The sequence below is a fragment of the Lates calcarifer genome, linkage group LG17, assembly GCF_001640805.2.
Source record: "Lates calcarifer isolate ASB-BC8 linkage group LG17, TLL_Latcal_v3, whole genome shotgun sequence".
Taxonomy (NCBI): Eukaryota; Metazoa; Chordata; class Actinopteri; family Centropomidae; genus Lates; species Lates calcarifer.
This window is the reverse complement of record NC_066849.1, coordinates 12,437,381-12,451,571: the sequence shown is the minus strand read 5'-3', so window position 1 is coordinate 12,451,571 and position 14,191 is coordinate 12,437,381. Positions and strand designations below refer to the sequence as shown.

The following is a 14,191-nucleotide window of genomic DNA, read 5'->3' as shown; positions in this document are numbered from 1 at the left end:
AGGGCTGGAAGGAGGAGGAGGGCGGGGGTAAGGCTCGCTGGCTGGCATAAGTCCCCAGGTGAGCGTGGAGATGAGGGGAGACAGAGGGAGACATCTGCCTTCAGCATCAGGAAAGCTCCAGGAGGGGATTCCACCCACCTTTTCCAGCCTAGGTATGGAGCAGCTAACAGCAGGAAGCCACCGGCAGACTGCCTGGCTGCCTGGAATCTGCGCGGATGTGCAGGAGACGCAACGCCAACGCAGCCGCACTGGCAGATGTACACACATGTGCGCTCACATGCAAGTAAACATGTAATCACTCAATCACAGAGGCGCACACAAACAAACAGGGGCAGTAAAGTATGTCCTCATAGCAGGACAGTGAGGAGTGGAGTAGCTGGCGGCTAACCAGTAAATACGTCATTGTTCGTGATGGTGGGGGGGGGGTGATTGTAGTTCCTAAACCATTTAGTGAATGTCAACACTGAAAAGATGAAGGTGCTGCTGTAAGCTGTTCTCCATCTGTAACATATAGTAGGCATGCAGAGAGAGCAGGCAGTGTGGTTGGTTTCAGCCTGTCACAACACCTGCCCTGTCCACCTCAATACTCCCCAGCAGGATCATCCCTGCATGCTGCCTGCGTTTGGATCACACCATCACAGTGGTGCCCTGCTCTGTTCCGGCTCAACACACCACGGTTAAGCACAGTTCAGATGTATTTTAAAATGCCTCAGCATCATTTAACCTAGCGTGGTGTCTTATTGGGATGCAAGGATAAGGCCAGCTTAGACTGCTTCACATGATATGAACACCGGACAAAAGCTATAACCATACAGCAAAGACAAAGCAAAACTTAATATTGCTAAAGCTGTCTGTAAATCCTAGCCCCTCATTTAAGTGTTCTTCCAGATTAAGTTTCCTGTAAAAGTAATCTCAATGTCATATCATCTATCAAACTTGCTTCACTGCTGCTAAATAATATTACAGTCATATCAGTTTAACATTAGGCTATAGAAATGCTGTTCAACAGAATTCAAAAGTAAGTATAAAGAACATTGTTTAATATTGTATGACGTCCTCTAGACTGTCACAGGAATTGATTCTGTCTTTAAAAAGACAGAAAAGTCTGAAAACCTGAGAGATTTTATAGACAGAAACTGCTTACTGGTATATTGTAATGACAGAAAAATAACTTGAGAAACTACTGTATCTGAGGCAATATAGAGAATCCATTAAAAATGCATGATAAATGGTCTCTAATGGAGTTATAGCTAACAGAAAAATCAGCCCTGTGCTGATCAATTAGTTTAATGGATACATTAACTTATATATTTTAATTGTCAATTAAAACCAAGAACCGAAATGATGCATTGCTCTTCATAATGGCCTTTTAATGATGGTTAGATGTTCATTTGCCTTTGATTCATCAGCTGCATACAGCATCAGTCCTGTGAATTCTACAAGAGTTGTAACGACTCAAGAAAATGCTCAGCAGCAATGAAAAGGGGCTTCTTAATAAAAATTATGTAAATTTAATGATGGCAGAGGTCTTATAATAAAGAACATCCCCAAATGGGATTTATGTGTAGTACATAAATCTAAGATCTAGAGTTTGTTAATTATATTGTACTGTATGTGTGTGCACTTGTACATCTGCAAAAAGCTGTCATTAAATATTGTATAGGTTTGGGTACCACTATAGCAGTGCAGTCCTTTATCGTATAGTGCCATGTGTCCAGTTTCACTAACAGTCTAACCACATAGTGTGGGGGGAGATCTTCTGTACAGTCTGACATATATTGTATAGGGAGGTGGTCATGTTTTTCAGTGGTAAAATAACTGCTATTTCTAGTGAGTAGCTCTTCGGCGTGTTGGTGAGGTGTTATGACTAAAGCCATTATTTGTGTCCTGAGGAGGAGCAGGTTGCCCAATGTGTGAGATGAGAAAATGAGTGTACTTCGAGCGAGTGTCCTGCCTGCTGGCCCCACTATGTAATTTTACCTTTCCTTTCCCCCATCTGCACACACGCGCACACACATATACAGAAATACATTGCGGAGGATACAAGTGAAAATTCACCCAACATACCTATGCAAATTACATACTACACCTACATAAATAGGCACAAACAAAAGCAAAATAGACGTTTGCATGACCACAGTGAATTTACAGGCATATAATCAAGTTAAACATACAGTATTGATGTATATACATACATGTAACACTGTGAGGCACATGGTTAGGTACACAATCATGTGCTATAAGGAACACATAGTAAAAGACTCATTATTTTGTGCCTTTTTGTTGTATTATATGACTAAGAGCCCTGTACTGCAGACATGAAAGCATCTTCATCTCCTGCTATCATCAGGCAAGGCTCACACAATACACTATAGGCTCTTTGATCCAGAGTGGTAGCAAATGAAACACATATTGTAGCTTCAAGAACCCTCTATTTTACTGTGTACCTCACTGCAATCTATTGTTCTTAATACTATTCTTTGAAAGTGTGTAGCTATTAGTCAAAAAGTTAATTTGAACCGCTGACACTGCGTTGTCAAAGCAGATATTATAATGTTGTAGTTGGAGCAAAGGCATTTTGTTGTGGTGATATAACTGTCAACCTGTTCAAATTCTACTTTAAATAATTCATTTCTTTGTCTTGTCTTTCTGTGTAGTTTATATATTTCCATAAAAATAAGAACTTTGTGTGGCACATGCTGCCCAACAAATGGAAAAAGATTTGCATGAATTTGAGGCAGTCGAAGTGAAAAATCTGATAAAAATATTATCTGTGTGAAGGGACCTTTAAAGGCTATCTATCTATAAAACATTGCTACTTGTTCCTGCAGCCCCACACCCCGTCAGCAGTGGAGTCTGTCTGTCATTTGGAAGTCATGGGAGGACAGAGGCCTCAAAAGGGGGCAAGAAGGTGGGGAGGGGGGATGGGTTGTGCCGTGCAGGGATCATCAGAGCTATGAGCTGGTGATGCTAACACACCTTGAGAGGACCAGCTTCCTCTCCCCAGAAACAGGCAAATCTGTTCGGTCAGTCTTAAATTTAGCGACATTTTAAGATGAGGCGGAGGGGAGAAAAAAACATTTCAATTTGTCAAAATAAATGTGTCACACTCACTGCTTCCATCCTCTCCCGTCCGTCTGACGTTTTGCCCCTTGCTGCTGCAGCAACTTGAGGTAGTGCTATTTTTGATGGGCCAGCGCTCCCCAACATTTGAAAAGGTGCCCTGTCACCAGCTTCATGTCAAAATACACTTCACTTACCTTAGAGAGGGTCAACTCCAAAGAACTGAGGGAGGGAGTTCAGTGAGTTTGCAAAAAAAAGATAAACACCAAGAGAACAAAAGACTACAGTGCCTCAAATACTAGCAGTACAGTTGGAGCATATCATATGGCATGTATTGAGCCCGTTTAAATAACTAAATTCATAAACAGCCACGTCCCCCGCACACACGCATCTACTGTAGATCCCTCTCCCACTCACTCATTCAACACATCTTTCCCTCCTGGGTTGCCAAGGTAGCAGCCACTGTTGCAGTCAGGAGGCTCCCACTCTCAGTTCCCAAGGCCCTGCTTCCACCAACACACACACATAGACACACACTTGCCCACGTAAAAGCTCAGGGACAAGCACACACACACACACGAAAACCACCCCCTCATGGTGGCTCCCTGAGCCTTGGGGCCAGTGGACTGCAGCCTGCAGTGTGTGGGCTGGTTGGCTGGCTGTGCAGCTGAGAAGTACAAGGTAAGCTGACAGACAGAGAGAAGCCCTTTTATGACTTGGACAGCCCTGTCAAGTCAGGATAGCAGAGGTTACCCCGCTGCACCTGCGTGGACTCCTTCTGAGAGCAAACACAGAGTGAACAGCCCCGCAAGACCTCAGCCATCCACCCCCAGCCCTGCAGCACCCATGCTGGGGACAAAGGGACTGTCTAGCTGTCTGCTGCCCAGGTACGGTGCACTTGAGAGGAGGGTCGGAGGGCGAGGAACCAGCCCTGAGGCACATTCAGCCCCTGGATCTGAGGCCGACACAGGGGACAGTCACAACCTCTGTGTTCTATGTAAAGGGCACACAGACTGGAATGAGAGGGGACAGAGGCAGTCTGAAGTGGGGATCACGAGAGGAGCAGCGCATCCAAACGAGCTCTCAGGACGTCCAACTGAGGGTCCTAGGCAGTAGGAGAAGGAGGAGGAGATTGAAGGCGGGGGGTGGGGTGGGGGTGTTATGAGGAGAGAGGCAGGACATTATTGGGAACTGGGACTCTTAAACTTTAATGTGCGTCTGCCTGCTTGTGTCTGCACTTCTGAGCCTGGCAGCTCTCTTAATACCTGGCTTTGGAGATGTCAAATCCTTTTTTCATCTCTTTCCCTGTCAGCTTTGTTCACGCTATCTTCAGCCTTCAGCCCATTTCAGGTTCAGATAAATGCAGCCTTTATGTGAGATATAAACACTGCACCAGATCTCCCAGCAGCATGATTTCAGTAAGGATTTAAAAAGTATGTAATGGTTTGTCACCACATGCAACAAACAACACCAAATGCACACACACTGCATTTGTGTTGTTTAGGTGTTTTGGAAGGTGTAAACGTGTCTCATTGTAAGACAAATTGAGGAATAATACTGAGTTTTGTTCCCATAACTCTAGTAATGATGTGATAAACAACTTGGCTCACAATGTGAGGTACAAAGAGAATCAGCTTTGCGCCTCAGCATGTTGTCAATGTATATTTCAGTAGCAACAACGAGATGTGGGTAAACTGAGGTTTATATGGTGAATATTTGATCTGCTCCACGTCAGACTGACAAACCTTGTGCAGGAGCTAAGCTCCACCCGTCTGTCCTTGTAGATCAAGGTTAGATGCATATTTTATGTTGGCAATACTTGTGGGTGCACTTGATGTTCCATAACAGAAATGGCACGACAATGAAACTAATGGAAGTGTGCTGCCCGAACCACAAGGAAGTGCGTGCAAAGCAAGCCAAATCCAGTAGACCTGAGATGTTTTTTGCACCTACAGTATATGACTAAGGCGTACCTGTCCTTATGTAAGAACTGGGGTTCGCAGCAGGCTTTCACATGGCACTGAAGCTGCTGTCTGTCAGAGGTGCTCCAGCTTGAACTACTCCACAGCTGACATCACAGTCCATCTATTTTTCATAGCCAACATCTGCTTGGCTTGCTACATTGTCACTATGATTTGCATCAGCTCCCTAGGTTCCATGTATAAAACCAACACATGGAAGGTGACTAGAGTAGTAAGCATAAAAGCCTTCAGTCAGTGTGCTTTAGGATGATGTCTTTACAGGCTTTGGTATGGAGGTAATAATTATTCCACCTGCATAAACAACAAAAAAATGCTGTTCTCATTATTGGAAGGTGAGTCGAGTTTGCTGCTACAGGCTGGCAATCAGCAAATGATGTTACTACTTGAGGAAAAAGGTAATACAGGCCGCTAGAACAGAGTAGACACAGCAGCTGGTGAACACGGAGAACTGTTTACTCATCAAGCAAGTAAAATATCCTATCTATCTCCAGAGAATAAGACTACTGAGATTTTGGCTACTGTAATTATTGGTGCAACATGAGAATGCAAAAAAGAAACGAAAAAAAAGGTTGTCCACATAAATATAACTCCCCCAAACCACCCCCACCACTCCCCTCCCCAACGCAATCAATTCTTGTTCCAGCATGAAAAGCTATTTTCTTCTCCTCCGTGTCATTATGAAAACAAATGCATTCATTCCTTCAGCAGAAATGCAGCTGATGCAGAAAAATGATCCCAAAAAATGACTTACTGACAAGGATCAGTCAATTCCATTTCTGTGTGTGTGTGTGTTTGCCTACGTGCATGGGCATGTGTGGATATTCGTGAGTGCTGATTCAGTATATTGCAAAGTCCACATTAATTTTTCCAAGCGCTCTGCAAGGGTATGTGTGTTTTTACTAACATCTCAGTAAGGAGTGGTTGCTTTTACTGTTGCTCAAGATGTGAGCTTTTAGACTGGCAATTTTCAGCTTAAATAGACGTTTTTGCTTCCTTTTTAAAGAAAGAAAAACATGAACAGAAAGCGCTGTAAGTGGAACCATCTACAGTGCACAGTCTCTCAAAGCCACCATGCCCTTGACGTAAGCATTTGTATACGCTGTGTTCTCTTTGCCGGGAATGCTGAAGGACAAATGTAAAAGCTACTACTGTATACGCACTTAATTCAAACAACTGCTTAAATGCTTAAGATATCTTCTCTTTAAGAGACAGGTGGAGGCTTGGGGCTTATGTGCAAGTGTGTGTGGGCTGCAGCTAGGTGCGTGTAAGCTAGCCTTAAATAAAAGATTAACCTGTGTGTCCCTGGCGTGTTATGAGAGCACCAGGCAGAGGCAGTTGTGCAAGCGGGCAGGCAGACAGGAAGGTAGGAAAGCAGGCAGGCGTGTAGGGAGCAAGAAAGACACCCAGAGGTGGCTTTAGTACCAGCTGAAGTCAGCCAGGGTGACAGACGGAGCTGGAGTGTCTATGCCTGCCCGCACCCGCCCAAGCCTCACGCCAGGCTGGCGTCATTGGAGCTGACAGGAGCAAGTCTACAGGAAGCCGAGAGGACGCAGAGGACCTGTCTGTCTCTCCCTACCTCTGATGGGCTCGTGTGCTCACACCTTAGTCAGCAAACACTCGCAGGTGGGGCAAGATGCAAACATTGATGGGAAACAGATTGTGAGATGCAGGCAAACAAATAGCGATGACTACTCGCTAAAAGTGAGTGGATTTGTCTGCATTTGAAATAATGAAGCTGAAACAGAAGACATGAAATGTAATGTCTTAGTTGAGGTATGTACAACAGAAAAATGATTTGAATCAATAAATCCACCGGTAGAACATTTCAATTGTGTAGTGATAAAATATTGAAACTATTTTCCGAGTATATTCTTAAACTTTATTTTATACTCTTTGTGCTCTTCACACTGCATAATAGAATATGAAGGCATGAATGCAGTAAGGCTTTATTATTCCTATCAATATGAATAATATGTAGCTACAGAACAATAACTATCCTCCAGACATGTTCAAAAGTTCTGTTCTGAAATTTCAACATGGTAGAAAAATATCTTTCCCTCTCTCAATCTTGACTTACTCAGAAATCCTGATAGAAGGCAGAAATTGATCCTTCTTACATCACTGTACAGATATTTGCTACAGACACGAAAGGGTATATGTATATCTATCAGCCTCTCACAAACCTGGTTTAGTTTGTTAATGATTAGGATGACTGTTAGAGAGTATGAAGCCTCTTGGCATTTCCTGCTTGGAGGAAGGGATCTGTGCTTTGTTAGCCTACACGTTTGCACGAGGAAATTGCACCCATGGGAGAGCAAAACAGGTATACACCACAGGGGGAGGTGGAGGGAGGGCAGGGTTTATTTTTAACTTTTTGCGTTGATGCTAAGTCATCAGAGAGACCTTGTAGTGCAGAGCAGAGAACTACCCTAAATGGTTTAGAAGTGAGCGAACAAACATTTCTACCGCTCTCACAGTCCCTATTCAGGGCCCGAGCAGGTTTACAGCAATTCTGTTCATTTTTTAAAGTCTCTCCAAATATCTGCTGTTAGCCTGGTTCCTCGCTGCTGCTTGGCAAATCACACTTAAGGGGAAAATCGGGTGGAGAGAGAACATGGTGATGGTGATGATGATAGCGTGTGGTATCCTAGTGTTATTTCTGTACACACCATCCTCCATTATCCTGGTGTATCTGACTCTCAGGCTCCATTTTGTGGCCCATTACGGAGGAAGAGGAAGATGGTTCAAAAGAGGAATCATAGAGCTGCAGAAATATGCTTCAAAGAATGAGAGAGCAGAAGGAGGCAGGAGTAGCTGGGCCTGTGGCCATCTCTGGTTCACAGTCATCACTTTTGGCCTTTTGGTTGTACTTAATCTATTATGGGAAATCTAATTCCGTGATTATATATCTGTGTATTTGTGTGTTTACTCTTGCCTCGCTTGCCTGCCTGGTATCCCAGAATGGCTTGGTGATCTCCACTGTCTGCCTGCCTGCCTGCTTGCCTGCCTGGTGCTCTTTAATGAGATTATCAGGAGAAGAGTGTCAGTAAGTAGGATCTAAAATGAAAGCCATTATGGAGCATTATCACAGAGCTGAACCACCCCAAACCCCCACCCCGATCCATCTGCTGTATGGCCACCCACACAGCCACTACGCCCAGATTACAGCCACGATTAGCACCGCGAAGTGCTGCTTAATTTAAACACCTCTGGAGAACATGTGGCACTTTGCTGCATTGCTGAGTCGCAGCGCTTGAACACACACAGAGGGCAGAGGCGGATTTCTCCTTGCGGAGGACGACGCGCGCAGCGATTCCTCTCGAAACACTTGATTTGTTTGGAATGACACTGGAACTGTTTGGGTCATATTTAATTCATTCACATGTGCGCCTACATGCAACACACAGCATATGGCCAGACTGGTGTATCTACACCTACCATTGATCTTTTAGCAGTATGTGAAGAGGCACGTAAGCTGTATGCTTCATCTGGCTGTTTCTTTATTCTCACCATTTTACCATTATTTGACTGTAAAAGCAAATACAAAAAAAAAGAAAATTCTGACAGACAAGCTAAAGCACAAAATGAAGGTCTTAAAGTCCAAAGATCAAGCCAGTTAAATTTGTGAGAATAGAAATCAAGCATCTCAGTCCCTTCCTCTGACTTGACTTTAGGGGATTTTCATGTTTTTACCTCAGTGATAAACATGCTTCTCTATGGTTTGAGACAATCCACTAAACTCTATGGTACCTTTTGAAGACCAACTGGATACACCTCAAATTATAAGGTGGATAAGCAGATTTTATAAGCAGGTTTATACTTTCTTAGTTAATGAAAAGTTCACATCTTCAAGCAGCAATACCACACTACAACATATAAACCATTTCCATTCTTTTACCTGTGATCTTGTCGCGAACCAGCTTGCAGGACTCGATCTCGCCGATGCTACCGAACAGGCTGCGGAACTCCTCCTGGGTCATGTTCTGGGGCAGGTAGTTGACAATGAGGTTGGTCTTGCTGTCGTCGTTTGTTGGGCCAGTCTGCATGGGCGAGGGGCAGCCGCGGCTGTTGGTAGTCGGCCCGTTGGCTGTGGTGCCGCCTCCACTGGGGCCATTTGTCACTGGAGCCTCCATGTTACTTATGATCTGGAGCAGGGCGAAGGGGAGGAGGAGGAAAGAGGGAGAGGCAAGGAGAGGAACCACAGAGAGAAAGGGCAGGGAAGAAGAAGAGGAGAGAGAGCATTCATTAGCAAAAGCTTCTGTGCTGTACTCAGCAATTTGGAACACTGAATATGTAGCAAGGCATACAAGACTCTTCCAAAATTATTTTTTCTAAAAAGTATGACTTTGGTTGCATTAAGTCAGATCAACGGTCTGAATGAAAAAGGCCTTTAAAAGCCTGTTTCAAGATACTGCAAGAATACATTTGAAAGATTTTAAACTGGCTCTGGGCATACAGTCGTATATATCACTGTTTTGGTATTTTCATGTAGTTCATTCTTGCTGTTCTAACTGAGAGATGATGTTACAGTGTCAGAGTAGAACAATGACATTTCACAATGTCCTTCTCTGTCTGAAACAGGGTTACTCAATGAATTTGTACATTATATGTTTGGGTGATGCGCAGGACTGCTGCTGGTCAAATTGGGGCCCTAAGCGAAATTTTGGTACGAGGGCAATGCTGCAAATCAGAGAGCAGGATTGCTTTATAACAATGCTGGATTTACAGAATCAGTGTAATGAAATACCTTGATTTTTTAATTAAATAGTTAAACATCATGCTGCTGAAAAATAGCTCTTAGGAATGACAGTTTTAAGTCATGCTGTCACCAAAGTATAAAATAGGTGAAAAACAAATGACCTCTTATCTCACAAATATAATACATCATCAACATGTAACAACATTAACATTGCTAAGGTCTAATACGGAATAATAAATTAAACATATGGTGAAACACACTGCATGCCACATTGAGAAATACAACTAACACTGGACACAAAGATAAACGGCAAAATATTCATGAAGACAGTAAGAGGCGTCTCTAGATAGTTCTGTGATGGCTGATGAGGTTTGTGGAGGGGGACAGCAACAAGGGGCAGCCCCTCAGCTAGCTACCTGACTGCTGATGCTGCTGCTGCTGTGACAGAGAGAAGTTTGTGTTTCCATATATGGTTTTGCAGAGCATCTCAGGATCAAAGTGTTCAAAAAGGAACTGTGAGCTCGGTGTAAGTGTGAGAGAACAGAAGAAAAAAAAGGTGAGAAGTCAAAAGTCAGGAGGAGGAAGGACATAGGTTGCGCTTTGCTTTTTCTACCAGAGCACTCTGATACATGTTTAATACAAATGCTTATTCAGAGCGAGCATTATTCTCCAACAAAAGCAACGTGTGAAGTGAAATTATTCATAAATTTGCATAAAAAACATTTGTTTGATCAAATTAATGGCTTTTGTTGCGTTTATGTGTGTATGAGGGGGAAATTGGAAATAGTAGACACAACTAAGTCTAACTGCTAAATGGTGGAAAGATAAAACAGAAGAAAGAAGATGGAGGCACTGTTATAAAGGCACAGGGAGCATCATTCCATCTGCTTGACCAACTAGGAAACGTACTGTTGTTAACTTGGTTGATTATGCTTAATGTCTTGCAGTGTCCCCATGCACTGATGTAACATCCTGTGATCTGTCTCATGTGCATCCATTGTGTTGTCTTACTGTTAGTACCAATTGCATTTCTGATTTTGTATAAACAGCCACGATAAACCACAGCACGTCCCTAGAAAAAAAGCCTGTCCATGTCCAAGCCTATTTGAGCAGTTCCAGAGATGTTGCTGCACAAGCAACTGTCATGACCTAACATGCTGAAATCCAAATTAAGATGCAAATATTCTTTAATCTGATTCAATCAAAATTTTAAAGTCATCACTCAGATCTCTCTCCCTTTCCCCTGTTCAACCATTCAGCTCTCGGTCTATTTTTAACTATTCCAAAGTACACGCAGACAGGCTGCACTTGGAAGCAGGGCTAGTTTTAGCAAAGGAGAAAACGGCACACGAGTCGTGTTTCACTCTATTTCTGGATTATCAAAAGGCTGGACCTGTGTTCTAATAATATATCTCAAAGAAGAATTTAAAAATTTCCCAGTTTGTCCAGAAATAGTTTTTCAAAACCATTTTAGATGTTTACAGTGCATGCACTTCTTGGCTTTCATCACTTGACTTTATTCTATTACCTTTGTGTAGTGATAAATGAAACAGAAGGCAAACATAACTCTTTAGTTACCAAACAACCACTAACAATACGTTAATGACAATGTGTAATTTATTCAGAATAGTAAATGTTATTTATATCTGAGGACTCCTGATATCTACATGATATCAGTGTGATGTAGCACAGTTTATTTCAAGTGCACAAAAATGTGAGATTGTCTGGACAAGATATATATCATTAAACTGGTAGTTAAGGTTTAGCTCTTAATATCTATACCAACAACATCATGGGATGGCATATGGGGGGCTTACATGGGTTAAAGACCTTCAAAATGAGGCTGTATTTCTTAATATTTAATCTTTTCCTCCATCTATGTGTTTAGGAGCAGCGCAAACAAAGTGTAAGTCTTGAATCCGCTGTCATCCTTTCATTTTACACACACATACACTTTCATGCATTCACACTCATCTGTAGTGAGAGGAAGAGCACTCACTCACTCTCTCTCTCTCTCTCTCTCACACACACACACACACACACACACACATACATACAGAGAGAGAACAATGGCCCAAGCCCACCGCAGAAAACAAACAGACAGGGAGATGTCTAAAAGCTCTCAAGATGAGAGCTGCATGCAAATTGTTCTTTTGACAGTATCCTTCCCTAATCACTCACCACTCTACCACAACACAGATACAGAGACAAACCAAGAAAGACAGAGGGGCAGAGAGAGAGAGAGAGAGAGAGGAGAGAGAGAGAGAGAGAGAGAGAGAGAGAGAGAGCAGAGTAGAAGGAGAGAATAGTATCTAGCCATAACAGAGTTGATTGGAGAGGGCCTTATTAAATCTGTTTACATTCCCTGCTGGGCTCCATTCTGTCAGAGAGACTTTCAACTCCATGGGACGTTTTCTGAGGAGTTTTTACACCAAAATGGCTGCCTCTAATTAACAGGGACCTGCCGAGTCCCAGTGGCCAATTATATTCCTCTCCTTGTCCCTGCCCACCAGCACTTGTGCTGCTCAGCAGTCCACTTCATGTTGGTTGTGAACACTCTAGCTGTCCCTGCTCTCCCACTGTGGAGCCTGGTGCTGTGGACAGAAACTCACTGCATGTCCTGCTGACTGGGTAACAACACACAGGCTCTCTCAGGCTCTCAGCCTCAAGATGCAGCTTCTTATACTCACAAGTTAAAATGCTACTTGTGTAGGATGCAGGGCAGGCACTGGCCTTCTAGCTAAAAGCAAAATATGTAGAGAGCGTGCAGCTTTTAGAGAGTTAGATACAAATGTGTGAGAGGGTGTTTGATAGAATTGAGAATAAATGGTTGCTTTTATAAGTTGAAAGATAACCAGAGGTCATTCTTAAAACTGGCATCTTAAGAATGATGACTCGATTTGGCTTGACTCAAACAATGCTGAAGCTACAGCTGTTCTAAAACAAAGTGCAAGGGAGGGAACTATTACTCTGTAACATTTAAAGAGTGCTTGAGCGCTCAATACGGGAGAGAAAGAGAAATTAGAAGCAGGAGAGCAGTGAGCATCTTGAGTAAAGTCTCATGGAGGTAGAGGTCCATTAGGAATGCCCACGGCTGCAGCTATGCATGTATTAATGAAGGCTAAACAGCACAATTTATTTATAAAGGATGTATTTTAAATACTAGAAACATCAATATGTGAATAGAAGCTGAGAAAATACTAGACAGAAGAGCACAACATTATTTACTGGCTTCCTCAAACATATACAAAGGTTGAACATGTCAGCGGGTGGATATTGCTTTTCAGTCATTTCTGCACAACGTGCTCTATCCTTGCAACCCCGGTCCTCCCTCCTGCCCTCCGTCTATTGCCCCGGTCCATGAATCTCTGCTCCAGTTCCAACTGTCTCAGTCAGCAGCATCACCACCAGTGCTTATTTGTGTAAACACAGTACAATATCAGATCATATTACTTCATGGGTGTGTAAAATGGCTGGGCCATCCATTTGGCAGCAGTAGTCTCCTTACCATCTTTGGCTGTGTCAGCAATCCCTTCTCTGCCCAGCCCTGGAGCTGTGGGAGCTCTGCCTGACGCCACTGTGTCTCTGTCGACCCCTATGGAGCGGAGCACAGGGAGGGAGGGACGCACAGCCCACCGTCAACATCATACACTCACTTTGCAAGGTTAGGGTTGTAGTGGGATTTAGGGAGTGGAGGGAGGGGGGAAGGGGAATTGGGGGTGTTGGGGAAAATGGCGGCTCACTGGAAAAATACAGTTATACCTTTACAATCGTTCCACCAGTCGAACTAAAACAAAGACAGGTGGCTCAGGCTTGTTTTGGTTCTGGAAATTATGACTGGCTGAGATGAGTGAGTTTGTCATTGCTGGAATATTTCTTCATGAAATGGTTGAGATAGAAATTGGGGTAATGATATTATTTCTTCCTTTTTTCAGTCTGTCTCAATATCTGAGTACCTGCATAGTGGATTGGATAAAACTGTATGTGTGTGTTGAAAGCAGCAGATTGGTGTGGTGACTGCAATGACCTTGGTAGAGTTTATAATGAGGGTTTCCCTCTTGCTCTCTGTGGGTAAACAAGCCTGTGGTTGAAGAGACAGAAATGCCACAAATGAGCAGGAAGTCTGTTCACTAGCTCTCCAGAGCAGGGGGGCTTAAATGCCTGCAGCTATCTACGGATGCTACAAGCAGCCAATTTAGCAGGAGAGGAGGAAGAGAGGAGGGATGACCTCTGCCTTCATTTACTCCTTCAGAGAGATGAAGAGAAGGAGTGAGGGATCAGATGGGAGGAGGAAGAAAAGGCAAGAGCTGAGTAATGGGGAAGACACTTCCAATACTTCAAAGAAAGGGAGAGACAGGGGTGGGGGTGGGGGGAGAGGCAGTCTGTACATGTTCTGTTGTCAATGTGTCTTGTAAACTTGGGCAGGAATGCATAATGGAGGTCTAAA

The 14,191-nt window shown here is 43.4% G+C and overlaps 1 protein-coding gene across 6 annotated transcripts in view; it reads right to left on the bottom strand.

The window, feature by feature from the left end:
- Window positions 1–14,191, bottom strand: part of elavl4 (ELAV like neuron-specific RNA binding protein 4) — a 75,654-nt gene that overhangs the window by 31,745 nt on the left and 29,718 nt on the right. For 5 of the 6 annotated variants that reach the window (XM_018673349.2, XM_018673351.2, XM_051077306.1 and 2 more), the window contains 2 exons: window positions 13,253–13,339; window positions 8,944–9,190 (listed from right to left, as the gene is read on the bottom strand). In XM_018673349.2, the coding sequence (XP_018528865.1) occupies window positions 8,944–9,190; window positions 13,253–13,339 (334 nt within the window). The remainder of the gene's footprint in view (window positions 1–8,943; window positions 9,191–13,252; window positions 13,340–14,191) is intronic. The other variant, XM_051077309.1, reaches the window with a different exon arrangement.